The 22,734-nt window shown below is 43.5% G+C and overlaps 1 protein-coding gene across 4 annotated transcripts in view; it reads right to left on the bottom strand.

Annotated features, from left to right (window-relative positions):
- The window catches only part of RNF8 (ring finger protein 8), a 39,399-nt gene that overhangs the window by 4,976 nt on the left and 11,689 nt on the right, over positions 1-22,734 (bottom strand). For 2 of the 4 annotated variants that reach the window (XM_050787681.1, XM_050787683.1), the window contains exons 3-7: positions 17,732-18,469; positions 15,369-15,431; positions 11,913-12,002; positions 9,600-9,707; positions 5,498-5,702 (exon numbers count right to left, since the gene is read on the bottom strand). In XM_050787681.1, coding sequence (XP_050643638.1) covers positions 5,498-5,702; positions 9,600-9,707; positions 11,913-12,002; positions 15,369-15,431; positions 17,732-18,469 — 1,204 coding nt within the window. The remainder of the gene's footprint in view (positions 1-5,497; positions 5,703-9,599; positions 9,708-11,912; positions 12,003-15,368; positions 15,432-17,731; positions 18,470-22,734) is intronic. The other 2 variants (XM_050787685.1, XM_050787682.1) reach the window with 2 other exon arrangements.

Here is a 22,734-nt window from a genome sequence, read left to right as displayed (position 1 = left end):
GATCTCTCAACCAGGGCATGCATGGTTCCGTCAAACTCAATCTTCCATACATTTAGGGTGCACTGAAAGATGATTAATAGCATCTAGGAAGGCCACTCTCCTAAACTGTGAAAACTTTTCTGGGTGCCTGCAAGACGGTAGTAGCTTTTGGTGAAAGGGAGAAGACACTCTACCACAGAGCACGAAGTCAGAGAACAGCCTTCTGACCTCCAGATGGAAGGACCATTTGGAAATCACAAGCATTACAGAGACAATAAGGAAGTCAAGGTTCTAGGACTTCCTAGGTTGCTACTCCATAAGGTCCAATTAATCCCACAGCAGACCTCTACTAAGTTTCATTAGGTGAATAGTTCCTATGATGCCCTTGTCATTTCAAACTGTGTATTCTGAGGTGTCAATAAGAGTGATAGGGGGAAAAAAAAATTAGACCAGGCGCAGTGGCTCACACCTGTAATCCTGGCACTTTGGGAGGCTGAGGCAGGTGGATTGCTCAAGCTCAGGAGTTCGAGATCAGCCTGGGCAACATGGTGAAACCCTATCTCTACAAAAAATACAAAAAATTAGCTGGGTGTGGTGGCACACACCTGTGGTCCCAGCTACTTGGGAGGCTGAGGTAAGAGGATTACCTGAGCCCGAAGGCCAAGGCTACAGTGAGCTGTGATCACGCCACTGCACGCCAGCCTTTTTCAAGAAAAACAAAACAAAACAAAAGGATGACAGGCCGGGCGCGGTGGCTCAAGCCTGTAATCCCAGCACTTTGGGAGGCCGAGACGGGCGGATCACGAGGTCAGGAGATCGAGACCATCCTGGCTAACATGGTGAAACCCCGTCTCTACTAAAAAATACAAAAAAAACTAGCCGGGTGAGGTGGCGGGCGCCTGTAGTCCCAGCAACTCGGGAGGCTGAGGCAGGAGAATGGCGTAAACCCGGGAGGCGGAGCTTGCAGTGAGCTGAGATCCGGCCACTGTACTCCAGCCTGGGAGACAGAGCGAAACTCCGCCTCAAAAAAAAAAAAAAAAAAAAAGGATGACAAAGGAAAGAAATTCAACAGAGGAAAAACCACACCTTGATGACAAGGAAGGATACCAGGACACAAAAGAAGAAGAGAAGGAAAAAAAAGGGGGGATGAATAGGGAAGTGGTGAGAGAGAAATTAAAAAGCTTCTAGTAACAAGTCTGATAATGTTCCATCCCATTACAATTTTGCAAAGCATACTTTTTCTTTTTTTTTTTTTTTTTTTTTTTTTTTTTGAGACGAAGTCTCGCTCTGTTGCCCAGGCTGGAGTGCAGTAGCGTGATTTTGGCTCACTGCAACCTCCGCCTCCCAGGTTCAAGCAATTCTCCTGACTCAGCCTCCTGAGTAGCTGGGATTACAGGTGTGGACCACCACGCCCAGCTAATTTTTGTATTTTTAGTAGAGATGGGGTTCACCATATTAGTCAGGCTGGTCTCAAACTCCTGACCTTGTGATCTGGCTCCCCTCAGCCTCCCAAAGTGCTGGGATTACAGCCGTGAGCCACAGTGCCCAGCCTGCATACATTGTTTAAAGTAAAAAAATCTTAAGAGCCAGACGTGGTGGCTCACGCCTGTAATCCCAGCACTTTGAGAGGCAGAGGTGGGCGGATCACCTGAGGTCAGGAGTTCGAGACCAGCCTGACTAACATGGAGAAGCCCTATCTCTACTAAAAATACAAAATTAGCCAGGCGTGGTGGCGCATGTTTGTAATCCCAGCTACTTGAGAGGCTAAGGCAGAAGAACCGTTTGAACCCGGAAGCCGGAGGTTGTGGTGAGCTGAGATCGCGCCATTGCACTCCAGCCTGGGCAATAAGAGCGAAACTCCATCTTAAAAAAAAAAAAAAAAATCTTAAGAATACAGTGTTATATACTATTTGAGTACAAGCATGTGGACACTTCTGCCTCATCCTGACCTTGCCACGATCCATTTTCTCTTAGACAAACACTGTCTTATACAAGGCAGGCAGAAATGCTGACTTCATGCAAATGACCCTGATTCTCCAGGGACAGAACTGAGTAGGTTACAACTACCTGCTAACAAGTACTCTCTCTGGAAGAGAGAGGATTACTGCTGCCACTCCCTCAAAAATCCCTTTAAAAGGCTGTCTTTCAGCAAAGGAGGATGGGCAATATCAGGGAAAGCCTTACAGGTGGGCTGACAGATACTCTTCAGAGCCTGGGTTTTGCCAGTTTCTCCTGTCCTATGTTGGGACCACCCCCTACTTAGCCTACAGGAAGCTTTCAAGAGATACAGACACCCCCAACCTCTGGAGGGGACTTTGTGTCACAGATTTACACAATAGTTCACAAACGACTCTCCCCACCTCAGCACATGTGAAGGCCATGGCACACTCTCACTAGTAGCCGCAATTCACTATTATAGTAGCCAGGGGCCAGGCGCAGTGGCTCACGCCTGTAATCCTAGCACTTTGAGAGGATGAGCAAGGCACATCACCTGAGGTCAGGAGTTGGAGACCAGCCTGACCAACATAGTAAAACCCCGTCTCTACCAAAAATGCAAAAATTAGCTGACTATGGTGGTGTGCACCTGTAATCCCAGCTACCCAGGAGGCTGAGGGAGGAGAATCACTTAAACCCGGAAGGGGAAGGTTGCAGTAAGCCAAAATCGTGCCATTAAACTTCAGCCTTTCAGCCTGGGCAACAAGGCAAGACTCCATCTCAAAAAAAAAAAAAAAAAAAGTAGCAAGGCAGCTAAGGAATGTAGTTTGAAAAAGCCCCTTGGTTGAAAATCACTGTTCTAAAGGACCAAGGAGATTTTATTTCTACATCGCTTGTTATTTTCTGAGTACAACCCAAAGAAACTGCTAGGAAAAGCAAAACATAAGAGTTTTAACACTCTCGTCAACCAACTAACATTGAATGAGAACGAAAGAAACGGGAGGGGAGCAGCTGACATAAGACTGCTCTCTCACCTCACCAGCTCCAGAGGGAGATCATCTATAGGGGATTTCAAAAAAACTTTTCCATTCAGAAAAAGTCTCATGTCAATATCCCAGAGAGCCACAGTGACTCATGATACAGGACAGTCTGTTATCTGTCCTAGCTCCAGAGCATCCACCTCCAACTCAGGATCCAGCATCCTAACATTCCCATCCTCTTCCTCTCCTCTGGTCTCACACAAGAGATCAATGGCTAATCAGTCATGAGACTCTACTCCTCCCACTGACATATGAAACTTCAATAACCAGCCCAGGAGGCCTAGAAGTGAGGCTGCTCTTGGTGAAATCAGAATACAGGCATGTCTGCATGGGCAACCCCCTGCTGCCACAGGCAGGCAGGTCTCCTCTGAATTGAGAAGAGCAATTCCTGCTCCAGGGCCTGCAGTGTTAGGACTCTGACAATTATAAGCTTGCCAATCCTAGTTCCCAGATCCTAAATTTGGTCCTTTTTAAAAATTCCCATGCAACAGGGATTAAACCAGCTTTCAATTGGCCCTGGAATATGGAAGGAAGGTTGGTATTTAAACCGAGAATTTTCTCTAAACCCAGTGAAGCTGTTGATAGCTCTGGCATGTCTTTCCCCAAATCAAGTCTCAGAAAACCTGTCTGTCTCTAGAGAAAACTTCAAAGCTGCATTCGGTGTGATAACTACAGAAACCAAGATGGGTGCCAGAACTGCTCCCAGCCAATGCATTTAACAGGGAAGCTGACTCATTTTACTGTGTAGCCCCCTAGTGTTACCAAAAAAGTGAGAGACACCCTCTTTAGCCTTTGGAGAGAAAAACGGTATCTGTTATTACTCTGCAGAATTAACTCTGTGTAATAGGAGTCAGACGTAAACTTAGGACACAGGGCCCAAGGCCCTTCTTTCCTTTTTTTTTTTTTTTTGAGATAGAATCTTGCTCTGTCATCCAGGCTGGAGTGCAGTGGTGCAACCTCGGCTCACTGCAACCTCTGCCTCCCAGGTTCAAACGATTCTCTTGCCTCAGCCTCCCACATAGCTTCGACTACTGGTGTGTGCCACCACACCCAGCTACTTTTTGTATTTTTAGTGGAGATGGGCTTCCACCATGTTGACCAGGCTGGTCTCGAACTCCTGACCTCATGATTCACCCACCTTGGCCGCCCAAAGTGCTGGGATTAGAGGTGTGAGCCACCGTGCCCAGCCTTTTCTTTCCCTGATGTTTTGTGAAGCCATTTACCATGCTTAGATTGCAGAGAAGGAACTCAGGTGGTAGACTGGGCGAAGAAAGCCCATGGATGTCCCTAGGTCTGCCTCCAACCCCATCCCCCGATTCAGCAGACTTCAGTTCAAAGGCCACAACCTGATCTTGGCCAGATCCGGGTTCCCAGATCACTGCTCCTCTCAAAAAGGGAAAGAGGGAAGAAAAAACATTCGCAAAGCCTCCATAGATACTTTCTAAGCCTTGGCATCATGTGAATATTATGTCTCGTATGGGCCACACTGGGAACTGGGGCAGGGCAGGTCACTGCTTCTCATGCCTCTGTGTTTTGCTTGTGCTACTGTCTCCGCTTAGAAAGCTAACTGCCTAGGGAACCTTTAAGGCTCATTCAAATGTCATTTCCTTGATGAAGCTTTCTCCCATACCTGCACCTCCCCAGGCCAAATCAGATGTGTCCCCTCCTTTGAAGTTTCATAGCACCCCGATAAGGAACTCATCACACTATCTATTTGCCTTTCTATCTCCTCAGCCAGACTGTTCATGCTGTAAGGGATGAGATAATGTCTTATTTATCTTTTTCTCTTGAGGCCTAGTGTAGTATTCCTATAAATGCTTATGGAGTGATGGGAGGTGAAAAGGAAGAACAATGGGATTCTGCCAGAATCAAGTAGCTCTTGGAGGTGAAATTCTGTGGGGGCTTACATTTAGGCACAAAACCCAGTAGCATACAGCTGTTAGTAAAGTGGTAAAACTTCAGTTCCAAAGAGCCAACTTTCAAAGGCCGCTCTGCCCTCCCACAGGTCAGAATGTATTCCTTGGGCATAACAGGCACAGACACATGTCCTGCTCCGCCTCTGTGACAAGCCTGCGGCCTCCATTCTGGCTGACCAACCGAGGGCCAGTTTCAAACCACAGCTGCTTGCAAGTCAGCATCAGATTCCTGGCCCTACTATCCTATTTATAACTCACTGTATACTCAAGGTTTTTTCAACACCTGGACAGCAACGGAAGTGTCTTGACAACAGCACCATCTAGTGATTGGTACAGCAAAACGTCTGACTGTGTGTGTTTTTTAAAATCACATCTTTATTTTACCCCCACAACCAAGGCACACATGCTTAGCCTCCCACTTCCCTGCTGCTCAAATAACAGTTGAGGTTAATTCTATCTCAACTCTTCCTCTCACAGACTCTCTTTAACTCCTTTTACTCCTCCCCATTTATTCCACCTCTTCCCTAGTTCAAGAATTGTTTATCTAACTCTTTCCAAAAAAATTTGTTGAAGTTTGGAAGTAAATAAGTCCTTTCTTGAGGGGTAGGGATTCTCACACCCACTCACCTTTTCGTTCCCTAATGAGAACAATTCGTCGTTCTTTCACTTCTGAGCTCAGATTATTTACCATCTTATTAATGCAATTGTCCAGAACCAAAGAGTACGTTTTGGACTCAATGTCCTTCCGACAAATGGGGCATTCTATCTTCCGCTTCATCCATTCATTGATACAGTAGGAGCAGAAACTGTGGGCACAGTTCAAGGTGACAGCCTACAACAGGAATGTGAACACACATATCAGAACTTTCATGCTTACTTTCTCAGGATGCTTCTGATCTCAAAGTTAGGTCAGGAGTGAATTTCAAAGGCCAAATGGAAAATCAACCACAATCCCATCTTGAGGGCTTACAAAGAGTATCAGAATCATTCTTGGGGTTGGGCCAGGCGTGATGGCTCATGCCTATAATCCTGGCACTCTGCAAGGCCGAGGTGGGTGGGTCACCTGAGGTCAGGAGTTCGAGACCAGCCTGGACAACATGGTAAAACCTCGTCTCTACTAAAAATATGAAAATTAGCCAGTCATGGTGGTACACACCTCTAATCCCAGCTACTCGGGTGGCTGAGGCACGAGAATTTCTTGAACCCAGGAGGTGGAGGTTGCAGTGAGACAAAAATCACGCCACTGCAGTCTGGCCTGAGTGACAGAGGGAGACTCTGTCTTTTTAAAAAAAAAAAAAAAATCGTTCTTAGGGTTGGGAAATTTTAAGCTTTATGTTAGACAATTCTTTTATTTTCTCAAAGTTAAGGGATTTGTCTGTTTCAGTCCACCAACTCAGACCACGCTCCCAGTGTGGGTTGGCTACCTTGCAAACAAAATGTTACTGGATATGAGTAGGACTAATAAGTGTGTGAATGCTTACACCTGTAATCCTAGCACTTGGGGAGCTGAAGAAGGTGGACTGCTTGAGCCAGGAATTCAAGACCAGCCTGAGACATGGTGAAATCCCATCTCTACCAAAAAAAAAAAAAAATAGCCGGGCATGGTGGCACAGTCTGTAGCCCCAGCTACTCAGGAGGCTGGGGTGGGAGGATCACTTCAGCCCGGGAGCTAGAAACTGCAGTGAGCCATGACGGCGTCATTGCACTCTAGCGTGGGCGACAGAGTGAGACACTGCCTGGAAAAAACTAACAAACAAACAAAAACAAACAATAAATATTATTAGTTTCTGCCAATCTGACGCTTTTGTAAAACAAATTTTTCAAAAAGAAAAACAAATTTATGTCTTGCTAATTAACATATGAAAGAGAACACATACTAAATTTTAAGTATAGAGAATTATATGATATCATCTCTAAAACTGAAAAAGTAAAATAATAGAGAAGGCAACTAAAAATGCTGGGCAAAAAAAAAGAAACTAAAAAGTAAAAATATAATGGGTTTATTGACAATGCCTGAATATCTAAGTAAATGTGCCAATGAAGAGAGAAAGCAAAAGGAAGCCTGTATTTGTGGGGCTCCTCTGAGTAATCCCTCTGGTCAATTTCTGCCAGAGCCCTTTTCACTCTGGAGAATACAAACCTTTCTCTTTGTTACTTTTGTTTATGTACATCTCCTAAGATACAAGGCTCTTGTATCTTATGCTCAAAAGTGCTCATTCCTGCTCTTAGGATAACAGTGCAAAATAACACTGATATTACGTATTTTTTAAATGCCAAGTTGAGCACAGAAGCTAGGAAACATTGTGTTTATTACATAAGACAAGCTTTCATAAACAGTACTGAAAACCTATGTGATAAAAATGAAACATCTGAGGCTTACTGTATCCCAGCACTTTGGGAGGCTGAGGTGGGCAGATCACCTGAGGTCAGAGTTCGAGACCAGCCTGGCCAACATGATGAAATCCCATCTCTACAAAAAATATAAAAAAATTAGCCGGGCATGGTGGTGGGTGCCTGTAGTCCCAGCTGCTCGGGAGGCTGAGGCAGGATCACTTGAATCCAGGAGGTGGAGGTTGCAGTGAGCCAAGATCACACCACTGCAACCCAGCCTGGGTGACACAGCGAGACTCTGTCTCAAAAATAAACAAATAAATTAAATAAAACATATTTCTGAGACTGATTTTAAGAGGTAACCAGTAAAGTAGATAAGAAGGTATTCTGTAAACAAAACACAGGTCAAGTTGTTTACATCTTATATGTCTCTGCGGATGCTCCAGGTTGGCTAACTCATCATTTATTTCAACCCGTTTCTTGTCTTCCTCTTCTAGAGTCCATAAGCCTTGTCAAAACAACACAGAGCTTCTCCAAAGTAGAGAATCAGATGACTAGAAATTATGGGGGAAGTTACGATCTGAAGTCTAAGTGGACCCACAGCAAAAGAAAAAGGTCTGCCTAGGAGAGATTTTTCAAGAGGCTAACAGACCCAACCTCCCTAAAGATCACCTGAGTAAAGAAAGCTGTGCATATATGTGCTTTCCCTTTTTTTTTTTTTTTTGAGACGGAGTCTCACTCTGTCACCCAGGCTGGAGTGCAGTGGTATGATATCACTTCACTGCAACCTCCGCCCCCTGGGTTCAAGCAATTCTCCTGCCTCAGCCTCCTGAGTAGCTGGGATTACAGGTACACATCACCATGCCCAGCTAATTTTTCTATTATTAATAGAGATGGGGTTTTGCCATGTTGACCAGGCTGATCTTGAACTCTTGACCTCAGGTGATCCGCCCACCTTGGCCTCCCAAAGTGCTCGGATTATAGGCATGAGCCATTGCAACTGGCCTACATTTTTTTTTTCTTTTTTTTTTTCTTTTTTGAGACGGAGTCTCGCTCTGTCGCCCAGGCTGGAGTGCAGAGGCGCGATCTCGGCTCACTGCAAGCTCCACCTCCCAGGTTCATGCCATTCTCCTGCCTCAGCCTTCTTTTTCTTCTGCCTTGCTCTGTTGCCCAGACTGGAGTACAATGGTGTGATCTCGGCTCACTGTAGGCTCCGCCTCCCAAATTGAAGTGATTCTCCTGCCTCAGCCTCCCAACTAGCTGGGACTACATGCACACACCACCACCCCTGGGATTTTTGTATTTTTAGTAGAGATGGGGTTTCACCATGTTGGCCAGTCTGGTCTCGAACTCCTTACCTCAAGTGATCCTCCTGCACTCGGCCTCCCAAAATGCTGGGATTACAGGTGTGAGCCACTGCGCCTGGCCTTCTTTTTAAAGGAGTCTGAAAAGCACTGTCATTTAGTAACTTGAGTTTAACACTTGTGGTCTAAGGTGAACTGGTCATAAATGGCAGAATTTGTTAAATAAATAAATAAGCCAGTGCAAAAATATGATAGGCTAACAAATGTTAGAGGTTTCAAGTTTCCATAAGGAGCCTCAGAGTCCCTGAAATATACTCAACTTGGGCCCTGAATTCCCAAAGTGACCACATTTTAATGGCGTTTACCCCCTCGTTTAAAAGGCTGCACTATAAGCATATTCTCAGCATTGGGCCCATTCAGAGTAAAGAAAGAATAGCTTTTACTGAGCAGCTTTATTCTGATACTTCAAAAATCTAATTTGGCCCTGTTTTCCCCTCAACAACAAAGAGATAAAGGCTTCACTGCAGCTAAAAATGTTAATCATACCAAATAAACATTTAAGAACAGATGAAATGCCAAAAAAGGACAGTGAAGGGAAAGAAGATTATAAAAACAAATGAGAAATGGTCATCTCTAGGGGTCACTTTGAAATCAAATAGTTATAAGTTCCTGGAAGAAAATCTCTTCAGAATGTTCCCCTATAGTAGAAGCAGCCTGTACAGCCCAGGCTCCATTCAGGGTTGGGAGAATAAGAAGGGGTCAGCCAGGTGTGGTGACTCACACCTGTAATCCCAGCACTTTGGGAGGCCGAGGTGGGCAGATCACCTGAGGTCAGGAATTCGAGACCAGCCTGGCCAACATGGCAAAACCCCATGTCTACTAAAAATACTAAAATTTAGCCAGGCGTGGTGGCATGTGCCTGTAATCCCAGCTACTCAGGAGGCTGAGGCACAAGAACTGCTTGAGCCCGGGAAGTGGGGGTTGCAGTGAGCCAAGATCGCAGCACTGCACTCCAGCCTGGGTGACAGAGTAAGACTCTCTCAAAAAAAAAAAAAAAAAAAAAAAAAAAAAGAAGGGGTGAGCAACTTCATTACCTCAATGAAGTATTCTGAACAAATAATACATTGGAGCTCATTCTCTAGCACATCATTCATGTGGCTGAGAACTTCTTCCTTCTGTGCTTGTACCTTCTCCTTCTCTTCCTGCAAGACACACAATCCTACCTGTCATTCAGATAACCAACAAAAACGCAAAAGGGGACAGGGAGCAGGGTTAATTATTTAGAAGAGGATTCAGTCTTAATGAATGATTCATTCTGGTATAGCAACATTAAGAACACTTTCCCTAAGGGTTATTGTTAATAATTGTTTTCTAATGCAGAGCACTAACCTTCTTTCTTTCCTCTCCCTACTTGCTATGGTGTGAATGTTTGTGCTTCCTCCCAAATTCCCATGTTGACACTTATTTTCAAATGTGATGGTATTAAGAGGTGGGGCCTTTGGGAGGTGACTAGGTCATGAGGGCTCCATGCTCATAAATCGGGTTAGTGGCCTTTATAAAAGGGGCCCAAGGAGAGCTCGTGTGCCCCTTCTACCATGTAGGGACACAGCAAGACTCTATCTATGAAACAGAAGATAGCCCTCACCAGACACCAAATATGCCAGTATCTTGATCTTGGATTTCCCAACCTCCAGTACTGTGAGAAATAAATTTCTGTTGTTTGTAAGCTATGCAGTTTATGGGTCTTTTTTGTAGTAGCCTGAATGGACTAAAACACCACTTTTTCAGTATTTGCATTGCAGTTTCTGTCTCCTTCCCCAAAATTAGTCAAATGAGAAAAATGCAGGTGGTATACTAACCACACCAACCACCCAAGACCAGATGGGACATTAAGTAGTTTATAGCAAGCCGTAGTTCAGACGTTACATAAGATCATCCCAAATAATGAAAAACTCACTGGACAAGAAAAGAGGCATGAATAGTCCAGAGAGGCAGGAAACTTGAATTAGTTATAAAGTTAAAGTGTTCTTTGCAGCTGCCTTTTCTATAAAGTAAGGCACACCTCTGGAGGCAGAAGGCTGGAGAAAGGCCTCTTGAATTACCTTCAGGCTCCATGCTCTATGATACCTGCCACTTCCCACGCCTGCAGAGGCCTGCAGTACCATCTCCCCGGCTTTCCCCAAGAGGTCAGACTGCGGGTGAACACGCTTTTTAAGGAGGATCCTAGGTATGCTCTCTTGAAGCAGACATTTATTTTAGCACTTCACCCCCAAAACAGAAAGCATTAAGAGCCCCTGAGGGGGACAGGATAGGCCATTTGAGGTATATTTGAGTGGCCGGCTCATTTTTCATCTTTTTGTTTTCTTTTCCACTCAAAGCAGACTGGCAGACTGCTCAGGGCAGTGAAGAAAGTCTGGACCCCCTTAACTATAGTCAAATTCCCTGAGAACTTATGAATCACTGGGTTTAAAAAGATGTGGTAGTTTCTTGGAGGTTGAAGAGGAAGGTATTATGTGATTTAAACAGGAAATCAAACCAACTAAAGTCCCTCCTTCAGCTCTAGGTCTGTACATGGAGGGGGTGGGATGAGAGATGCAGTCAGACTCAGGTATTAATGTCAGGTCAGAGGTTGCAAATTGGTGGCCTGTGGACTGGATCCACCCTGCAGACTTGTTTAATTTGGCCTTCACATTAAAGAAAACACACACAAAAAGCTGAAGTTGTTGCCAATATTTAAAATTTGGGATATTTCACTTAAACATTTGGACTTTCATCTGCTGTGGAAAAATCAGAAGATCTGACAACACTGGGCCTGCACTTCTGGACGGCAACAATTGGCTGAGCAGAGAAGAGTTGCCTCCTGGGATGGGGGTGTGGGCAAATACCCCATCCAATGAACCATAGCCCACACAGCTCCCTACTGTGTTCTCACATTCAGGCCACTTCACTCACTTAGATTACCAGTCTGGCCCTGGTGGGCATTTAAGTTTATAACCCCTAATTCAAGAGTTCTCCTGATTTGACATAGGAAGGAATTGCATTAAGTAATTCACTTCACTTTATGTAATTCAAATTACATAGTTCAGGAGGAACTATTTCTTGACTACAATATTCCTCAGTCTGTATCAGTGACACACCCTGAAGGAGTACCCACCATAGACAAAGGACTAGAATGCAGGATGCAAGTGCCTTATTCCTAGCATTTTGCTTCTGAACAAGGGAAGGAAATAGATGTTGTCTGACAGGCAGAATCTTCTATAGACCTCTATAATCTTATAGATTATTTCCCCAGAGGCAAGGAGCAGCCATGATTTCTCTCTTCATTCTCCATAGCAACCCTTACACTGTTGAAAATGCTGAGTTGCATGCACTAACCAAATTCTAAACTTCCATCTTCTTTCCAGTACCTTGGTCTGCTCTAATTCTTTGTTCTTGGCTTGAATGATTGCTTCAAAGTCCTTCTTGCTGCGATTTAGCTCTTCCATTAGAGCCCAATGCTGCAAAAACATAGCAGATACATACTCAGGATGAACTACAATGCATCCTTCCTTTTAGCCACAAACATGCCTGTTCTCTTCCTCTAGTTAGTGACTTTGGTTCAGGGATCGATAAAATGGCAATTTCAAAATAATACCTTTATTCCATTGGGCTATGTTACCCACCTGCTGCTTTTTTCAGGGGAGAGGGCAGTTAGGGAAGGAGGCCACCGAATGTACTGGGGCCTCTAAAACTAACCCATCATTGGTGGACATCCATGTCAACTGAAGAGCTTTCATGCGTCCCAGAGTCTGCTTCTATAGGTTTGGCTTGGAGCCCAGAAATGTGCTTTTTTTTTTTTTTTAAGCCACCCAAGTGATTCTGGGAACAGTATTTAAGAACTAGTAAGTAATTACAAGCTATTCAGAACTGGAAGCTGCTTTTATGAAATAATCAGGAGGAAATGGGAATCAGCAGAATTAAATAGTCATTTTTATTGAAATAAAAAAGATCTTTAACCTATTTATTCTACAAATCACACACTACATGCTCATAAGATAATGCTGCCTGAACCCTGCCAGTGTCTTCTGGAAGAAGGCACACCCAGGAACTAACAGCTCATTCACTGTGGCTAAATGCCTATGCTGAATGTCAAGAGGTTCCACATACATGAAACATAATTTATGAGCACTCCCATGCTTAAGTATAGCTTATACTTTAGAATCTCACCTCAAATTCTTTTAAAAAAGAAGCTGGAGTAAAGGTAAGTATTTTTGAAAAGATATTATTCAAGAACCAAATTTTAAAATGTGTGATCTCATGACAAAAAAAAAAAAAGCAGTTATATCAGAAGGCCTGGGTCTTCAACTTGACTCACTAATTCGAGATGTGCATTTTAACCTTCTCATCTATAAAATGGGAAAATACGGCCGGGCGTGGTGGCTCATAATACCTGTAATCCCAGCACTTTGGGAGGCTATGCTGAGTGGATCACTTGAGCTCAGGAGTTTGAGACCAGCCTGGGCAACATTGTGAAACCCCATCTCTACCAAAAACACAAAAAATTTGTCGGGAATGCTGGCACGTGCCTATGGTTCCAGTTACTCAGGAGGCTGCAGTGGGAGGATCACTTGAGCCCAGGAGGTGGAGACTGTAGTGAGCTGAGATTGCACTGCTGCACTCCAGCCTGGGTGACAGAACAAGACACTGTCTCAAAATAAAAATAAAAATAAAAGGAAATGGGAAAATAGGTGCTCCCTCCTACCTCAGTGTTAAGAAAATAAAATAATAGGTATGAAAAGCAGTCAGAGAAGTTTTTTGAGCTGTATATAAATGCATCTTTTTATTTTCTTTTCCACTCAAAGCAAAGACTGGCAGACTGCTTAGGGCAGTGAAGAAGGTCTGGACCCATTTCTAACTATAGTCAAATTCCCTGAGAACTTATGAATCACTGGGTTTAAAAAGATGTGGTCGTTTTTTGGAGACTGGAGAGGAAGGTATTATGTGATTTAAATAGAAAATCAGTTATAAAACACCATTATAAAAGCAGTTTTTTAATAAACTATAAAGAACAGCTTTCAAAAGGATCAGCATGGTGGAACAAAAAACCGCCACTGCATGAGTGGCATGTCCCCCAGGTATGATGGTATAGAACCATGACCTAAAAATATCACTTTTTTTTTTTTTTTTGAGATGGAGTCTTGTTGCCCAGGCTGGAGTGCAATGGCACCATCTCGGCTCACTACAACCTCCACCTCCTGGGTTCAAGCGATTCTCCTGCCTTAGCCTCCTGAGTAGCTGGGATTACAGACATGCATCACCACGCCCGGCTAATTTTGTTTTTTTTGTTTTTTTTTTTTTTTTTTGAGGCGGAGTCTGGCTCTCTTGCCTAGGCTGGAGTGCAGTGGCCGGATCTCAGCTCACTGCAAGCTCCGCCTCCTGGGTTCACGCCATTCTCCTGCCTCAGCCTCCCGAGTACCTGGGACTACAGGCGCCCGCCACCTCGCCCAGCTAGTTTTTTGTATTTTTTAGTAGAGACGGGGTTTCACTGTGTTAGCCAGGATGGTCTCGATCTCCTGACCTCGTGATCCGCCCGTCTCGGCCTCCCAAAGTGCTGGGATTACAGGCTTGAGCCACCGCGCCCAGCCAATTTTGTATTTTTAGTAGAGACAGGGTTTCTCCATGTTGGTCAGGCTGGTCTTGAACTCCCTACCTCTGGTGATCCACCCGCCTTGGCCTCCCAAAGTGCTAGGATTACAGGCTTGAGCCACCGCGCCTGGTCGAAAAGTATCACATTTTAAGCTAATAAATGTATGGCCAAGTATCCCACGCAAAATGATAGTGTGCTTTCCTGTCTCAGGAGAGGGTACAGGGTACTCAGTGATCCCTCAGGGATTTCCAACTAGCATAACCACATTCTTTTTCCATTTCAAAACAATGTCTGAATATTAACTTAATAATGCTCCAAATGGGAAACATGCCTACTCTCCCACCCTAGAAAATAAACAAGCTCAAAAAATAAAATTCTAAAAAGATTGAATTAATTTTCATCTAATTCTTTCCAACGCTGTTTGTGAAACCCTCAAGGAGATCAAGGTAGGCACCCTGTCGTGCTTACAATACAATATGACTGTTAGCACTGTAAGGTTGGGAAGTAGGTTTACGATAAAAGGATAAATTCCCCTGAACAAATTCCTATGCGATTTGCTCACTCTCTCCAATGAGATCTGAACCATCCTGACTAAATGGAATTACTAATCATAATACATAAAAGGTAGAAGACAAAGTAGGTTTTAAAGATGCAAAGGAGCACACACAAAAAATAATCAAATAAGAGTAGTTAGGTTAAATTAAATAAATTACAGGTAATCTTTTAGGAGAATTTTAGTCCTGTTGAGCTTTACTTTTTCAATAAATTGATATGTTTTGTTGATTGTTAAACTGCACATTCTCAACCTGGCCTAAAATGCTTAACTGGAACATTCTTGAATTGTTTCTGGTTGGCTACAGCTCAGGGACATTGTGGTAACAGAGGCCTTCACGGGCCTGGTGGCCAAGTCATATCTCACATTTTCCCTCTGCTGCCCTCACCTTTCTGGAAGTGGAGCCACTTCCCCAGAGAGCCTCTTAACTGCTAATGCTCCATTCCATCTTCACCAGAGCAACTTCAGATCAGATGAAAATCTAAGTTTTCATGCTGAGGTCTGGCATGTTTGTAAGGCTCCAAATCTCTGATCTGATGGTGTGAGCAGCTGCAACCTGCTCTGTTTACAGACTGGAGATACCAGAGGTATGCACTAAGCAGCAGAGGCAGTCAATGGTCATGTGATGCCTGGTTGCTCCCCACTCCACAGCCCACTATAATCTTAGTACTATGGCAAAGTTACCTCCTGCAGAGCCTGGGCCAGCTGTTGCTTTAGGTCCTCTTCTCCTTGTGCTATCTCCAAACCCTGCAAAGCCAAAACAAAATGGAAGGTTTCTCTGCAGGGAAAAGAAAAAAGGAACACAATCCAGCAACAAGCAGAGCAGACCAGCTAGTGTGAGCATCTGGAAACAACAGGGGTGAGGGAGCAGGTGGAAAATCTCCTGTTTTACTTCAAGCTGTTGGCAGTAAAGAATTTGAGCAGAGTTATCTGCTCAAATACTGCACACTTCAGGACTGTAAGCTTTAAGACACCAATTGGATTGTTCTGGAAATACTATGGCCTAACAGTCCAAGCCTCCTTCACGGACTAACGCCATGATACCCAAAAGGATGTAAACTGAGAACTTCTGAGCCCCCAAATAACTATAAACTCAGATGTAATACCCAATGCTGGCACTCACGATATCTAGCATGCTTCTTTTCCCTCTACTCTGGCCACCTTGTCTCTCATTCTGAGTCTTGACCACTTCAGTTTATATACTGCTCTTCCTCTCTCCTTGCCTGAGCTTGTATTTCCTCATCGGCCCCCTCCAATGTGGAAGCTTTCCAGGTTATCATTAACCTATTTTATCCAGCACCTTCCAAAAGAACTTCTGGGCCCTTCTGTCCTTAAGAATTACCTACCCATCTAATATGCCAACTGAAAATTGTTCTCTAATTTACTATATTGATTGAAAACTATTCTCTGATTATATCATGTGTATGATACATCTTGCCTCTTCAACAAGATAAATTCCTTAATGGTAAAAACCATTTGTTAAGCATCTTTATAACTGCCAGAATTCCCTAGTACCAGGGAATTTGAGTACTTTAAAAAAAAAAAAAAAAAAAAGGTGTGAAGCAGCAAGGGTTTAATGAGCCTCTAAACAAATAGTGGGGGGGGAGGGGTAGGATAAATCCCTAGGGCTTGGTGGGCAGAGGGAGATGCAGCTGATAAACAAGGGACTAGATACACTTTACTATGAGCAATATGTACACGACCTACTCATACCCAGAGAAATTATCCAAACTGATCCTTTTGCCTTTAACATTTTGGTTCAAAAAAAAGATTTTGCAGCTATACCTTGAGGCATGTCCAGAGCAGCCACAAATATTAATCACCAGTAACTTGTTCGTGAACATATTAGCCTTTACAGAGAGTTCTGTCCTAGTGAAGGTGTGATATACTAAACACGTAGACATAAACCACCCTCTACTAATTTCAAGAACTAGTCTAGGCTGGATAAGGGAAGCAAAAAGGTACATGTAAGGAAGCAGTATATACTCTCAAAAGACCTATTTAATCCATGGCTTTTGCTAATACTACCAGTTCAAGGGGATGGCAGAGATTAGAATGAAATTTATAAATTGCTCAGAAATAAGCCAACACTACCTCTGGTTGTTCCTTACCCTGACCAACCCAAACAAAAAAGTTTATTCACTTTAGTTGTGACTGGTCTGTGTGAGTTCTAAGTCAACAATAGGGAATTCTTGACATTCAATATTATCTGAGCAACTGGTTGGGAGTAAAATGTGTGGTTCCTGCCAGATAGGAAATGACATTTTGAGCAAGGACAGGATTTGCTCTAGCCTAAAGCTTTGTGCAAGAGTTTGTCATTGAAGCAAATGACTCAGGGATGGAAACACGTTTGGTCTTACCTTTACAAAACTAAGATAGTCATTATTTTACCTTCCTACTATAAGCACTGTGGAAGGTGGTTTATCATTCAACCCAACAATGCAGTCATGGTGCATCTGTCCCATCACATGCTGGCTGCTCAAAACAGAAACAAAAACATTTTCTGCCTTTTTAGCCTCTCACCTCCTGGGTTAGCTACAGAGTTAACTAACCTTTATAGCTAACAAACTGTCAGGTACAAGGGCAGAGGAACCAGCTGACCTGTACCTGCCCTGGGACTAAGTGATTTGGCCTTGGCCACAGAGCAAAGATACGTAAGTCTTGAAGACAACTAATGATTTAATTGGACTATACTGTGGTTTTGCGGCATCTTGACCTTCACCTAACTTCCCCCTGAATTCATGTTGGTTCTGAGTTGCCTCAGCTTTGCATCCTGAGATGAGTTATGTCCTGGCTGGCTCTGCTGGTCACTTTACCCTATCTTGGCACCCCATCTCTGGCTCTTGATCTCATCAGCATGCTGAAGCCTTAACCCTCTACTCAGTTCCCTTCCCTGATCTCAAAAGTTTACTGTTCCCATTCCATTTCTTGTCTTTGGTGCTCAGAATTTGGTACCTGGCCCAGAAACTGAGAACTCTGGCCAGAGGCTCATGAAGTGCCCGCCCCACTCCTGAAGACCACTCTTGCCCTTCCCTTCTGTGTGGTACCTGAAGATGCTGTTCCTCTTCCTGGAAAGTCTTCTCTAGTTGCTCCACTCTTGCCTGCTGCTGCGCCTGCTCTGCACACAGCTGGGACTGTAAGTCCTGCAGTTCCTGCTCCATTCGCACAATTTTCTTTGAGTTCCCCTTTTGGGTCTGCTTTTTCACATTCATAACGGCTTCATGTTTTTCTTGCATCTGTATTTTCAGCCTCAGAATCCTGGACATGGTCACCTTAAACATCTGTAAGCTTCTCTGAGATGCTGAAGAGTTTGAGGCTTTCTGCTCATGATGAACCTCTGTGACTATGGGGAAGCCAGGGTAAATGGGAGCCCCTGTGGTCTTCTTACTTGGCTCAAGGGCAGTCAACTTAGGATCCAAATTTTCAGAGGGTGTACTGGCCACTTCACCTTTCCCCTGTGATTTCACTGACTGACTAGATTCACAAGACACTTTATTTATTTTGGATTTCAAATTTGAGGGGCCTTCAGCTCCAGGACCTCCTAATTGATCCAAACTGAATTTCCTTTTAGTTCTCAATTCCTTATTTTTTTCTATCATCTGGTCATTCTTTGGGGAAAGACAAGGATATATTGTCTCCCAGTCTTCTTCAGTAACTTCATATTCATACTCTGCATTCTCCTTATTTTCCAGAGGCACTCCAAGTTGGATGTAGTCTCCCTGATGAATGGAATAGACCCTTAAAGGTTCCAGACGTGCTCTGTTCAGCCAAACACCATTTAGACTCTGGGGAAAGTGAAAGACAGAAGAAATAAGCTTCGTGATTTTCGTCTTCTTAATGGAATCTCTCTCCTGCTGCTGTAAAACCTTCTGCCTTGGCCGGGCGCGGTGGCTCACGCCTGTAATCCCAGCACTTTGGGAGGCCGAGGCGGGCGGATCACAAGGTCAGGAGATCGAGACCACGGTGAAACCCCGTCTCTACTAAAAATACAAAAAATTAGCCGGGCGCCGTTGTGGGCGCCTGTAGTCCCAGCTACTCGGGAGGCTGAGGCAGGAGAATGGCGTGAACCCGGGAGGCGGAGCTTGCAGTGAGCCGAGATCGCGCCACTGCACTCCAGCCTGGGTGACAGAGCGAGACTCCGTCTCAAAAAAAAAAAAAAAAAAAAAAAACCTTCTGCCTTTTCAGAAGGAAAACTCTTGATAACAAATAGAAAAGAAAGGTTCATAAACTACCATCCCTAGAAACAGCATTCGTTAAGCAGTGCTTTGGCTTTTTACCTATATTTCACATTCATGCGTCCACAGAGAACTGCCATATTAACAGGCAGGAATCACCTTATTATTGGTGGATAATTTACTCAAACACATGGAATAGCATTAAAGGAAACTGAAATTGGCTAGCTCCTATTGACCTAAACTGGAGCAACGTCCCAAAACTAGAAAAAATATTATTAGTGAAGAAAGCAGTAGTTAAGGATGAGGTCCATGAAGTAGGTTCAAATGCTATCTCTGGATGTGGTTGCTTAACACACTGGTAAACAAGCACGCACACATAAATAAAAAAAAAAAGAGAGTACTAAATCCGGTACTGGGGTCAAATGGCAGATAGGATCTGAGCCAATTAATACCAACAGGGATATATGGGCAATACAGGATAATGGTTAAGAGCTGGAGCTCTGGACTCAGATGCGGGTTCATAGTCCGCATGGCATTTAACAATTCACTTAACCTCTCCATGCCTGTTTTGTCTGCAGAATAGGGATAGTACAGTACCTACCTCATACTGTTTCCGTGAGGAATGAATAAGATAATGCATGTGAATCACTTAGCACAATGACTCACATAGAATAAATGCTTAATAAATATTTACTGTCTGGGAGTGGTGGCTTACATCTGTAATCTCAGCACTTTGAGAGGCCGAGGTGTGTGGATTACTTGAGGCCAGGAGTTCAAGACCACCCTGGCCAACACAGTGAAACCCCCTCTCTACTAAAAATACAAAAATTAGCCAGGTGTGGTGGTGGGTGCCTGTAATCCTAGCTACTTGGGAGGCCAAGGCATTAGAATTGCTAGAACCCAGGAGGCGGAGGTTGCTGTGAGCCGAGATTGTGTCACTGCACTCCAGTCTGGGTGACAGAGCGAGACTCTGTCTCCAAAATAAATAAAATAAAATAAACTTTTATGGTTTTAAAGAAGTCATAGTATCGAGGTTAAGAGCACAGATCCTGGAGTGAGACTGCCTGGGTTTGTAATGTGGCTCTATCACTTAGCAGCTGGGTGATTTTGGCCGGGTTTCTTGACCTCTTTATGGTCCAGTTACTGCATCAATAAAATGGAGGAAAATAAGTCTCCCCTTATGGTGTCTGTGCGGATTTAATGAGAAAACATATGGCAATTATTTAGACAGTGCCTGGGCATCGTGTTACATAAGTGTTCACTACTATTACTATGCCTTGGTTCAACTGATTCATCAACAATCATTTCAATTCTATGCTCAATGTCATGCAAGGTAAATATATTGAGTGAAAAGACATGAAAACTTTCAGCAGCTGACTGTGGAAAAGACAACACAAGGGCACAAATAAGTAAATGTGGGATTAAATGGCATAGCCTATAAATGCAAAGGAATATCATGTGCAGCTGGGAGAGCTAAGGGATGCTAAATGGAGATGACAGGTCCTAAAATAGACTTGAAACAAAGGCAAGATTCAGAGTTGAAATATACTGGCGAGCATTTTAACCCATATCAAGGACTTAAGTTCAGGGGATAGGCCAGAGATGATGCTCACTTCTGAATTGGGACCAAGATTTATGTTTACACTGGCAACTATAGCTACCTACTTTCAGCTAGAAAAAATCCCCAGTCAACACAAATATGAGGGACAGGGGGCTTGACCACAAGGCACAGAGGGTAAAGGGCAAGTAGAGATCAGAGCTCAGCTCTGGTTTGGCATTAGGCTCTTGTTTCCAGTTTTATCTTCTATTACTTGGTTTACACAGAAAGAAAAGACTGGCATAGATACATACAGAAAGATTAGTCTTAACCCACTGGGCATCGGGTCTAACCTGGTTCATCTAGGAAACCTCCTCACACCCTTTCTATACAGCCTGAGAAACTGGGGAGTGATAAGTTTTACTGAATTTTGAAACAACATATGAGAAATAACAAATGAGAGGGATGGAGCCAGAACAATCTACTGAGAACAATTTTAGAGCAGGACAGTCAATTTTAGATTATATGCAGGAAAAAGGTATCAGAAAAAGTAATAAGACACAGAAGGCCACCTAATGCCAAAGTACAGAAATTTAAGGAAAGTCTCCAAAGCTAAGATAAGGTAAAATAAATAAATAAGATTACAGAGGCAGCCCACAGCTAAAGAGAATAAGAATCCCTCAGAAGCTGGGGCAAATTTTCACAATATGTTGCAGCCCTCCATTAGATCTTCTACATTAACCCATTGCCTTCAGAGCCCTTTTAAAAGCTGGAAAGTAAACTCAAAATTCTTCCATCACGTTTTGTCCTTGAATCCTTGTATATTTACCCATTCATCACTTCTTGGTGACATCTAGTGGTATAATTTAAACCAAAGCCCTGAGTCAGCTCTGTTCATGTAAGGAGACTAGAAAAGGACAAACATCCCATGGCTGTACAAGAACAATCAAGTACTGCTAGAGATGATCTCAAATACAATGGTTTAAATAATCATGCTCTGTTCAAGGCTTTCTTGATGTTGGTTTTCATAACTACCCACTTGAACAATGCTAGCAGCAGAAAACGATACCCGGGTCTGCCTGATGTCTCTTAGCCACCAGTGGGAAAAAGGTGGAATAATGCACATCCGCTTAGACAGGAATTACTTCACTAGATGCTCAATCTCTGCCCAGCTGCTTTTAAACAGTTTATTGAGGAAAGTGGAAACTCAAAACCAAAAGGCAATGTTTTCTTGGAGTGCTTTAGATAATTTATGTAGCTCAGTGGTTCTCAACCCTGGCTATACAGTAAAACCACCCGGGAAGGTTTAAAACAAAGAGCAGTGCCTGGGTTTCACCCTCAGAGTGAGTTAACTGGTCTGAGATAGGAACTAAGTATCAGTATTTTAAAAGTTACATTTATATACCAACACATACAGTTGTGTAACTATATCAAGATACAGTGCCCCTTGGTAGTCAACCTTTCCCACATTCCCAGGCAACTACTTATCTGTTCTCTTCCCTTTCCCAGAATGTAATACAAATGGAATCTTATTATCTACACTTTCGAGTCTTGCTTCTTTCACTTAGTGTAATGCCTCTGAGATTCATCTACCCTGCAGCATTATCAGCAGTTATATTTTATTGCTGAGTAATATTGAAGGTAGTATGGGTGGAGCACAGTTTATCCATTCCCTAGTTGTTTTTTTCCAGTTTTTGATGAATATTAATAAAGCCACTACAGGCAGGGCGTGGTGGCTCACGCCTGTAATCCTAGCACTTTGGGAAGCTGAGGCGGGTGGATCACCTAAGGTCAGGAGTTCAAGACCAGCCTGGTCAACATGGCGAAACCCCAACTCTACTAAAAATACAAAAATTAGCTGGGCGTGGTGCTGCACACCTGTAATCCAGCTACTCGGGAGGCTGAGGCAGGAGAATCGCTTGAACCCAGGAGGTGGAGGTTTTGGGGAGCCGAGATCGCGCCATTGCACTCCAGCCTGAGCGAAAAGAGCGAAACTCCATCTCAAAAAAATAAGTTAAAAAAAGAAAGCCACTAGAAACATTCACATACAAGTTTCTGTGAGAACATAAGCTTTCATTAATCTTGGGTAAATACCTAGAAATAGGATCATTGGACAAGTATATATTTGACTCTTAGAAACCACCAGTTTTTCAAAGTGGAGGTACCATTTTATATTCACACTTGAACGTTGAGGAGTTCCAGTTATTCTGCATGCTTGCCAGCACTTGATATCAAGTCTTATTTCAGCAATTGTATTATGTATCCTCAATATATTTTTTAAACTCTTTACTAAAGTAGAACATGCAAACATAAAAGTGCACGAACCGTAAATGTACCA

Source organism: Macaca thibetana, chromosome 4 (assembly GCF_024542745.1).
Source record: "Macaca thibetana thibetana isolate TM-01 chromosome 4, ASM2454274v1, whole genome shotgun sequence".
NCBI lineage: Eukaryota > Metazoa > Chordata > Mammalia > Primates > Cercopithecidae > Macaca > Macaca thibetana.
Note: the sequence above shows the minus strand (reverse complement) of the source record. Positions and strands in the feature narration are given on the sequence as shown.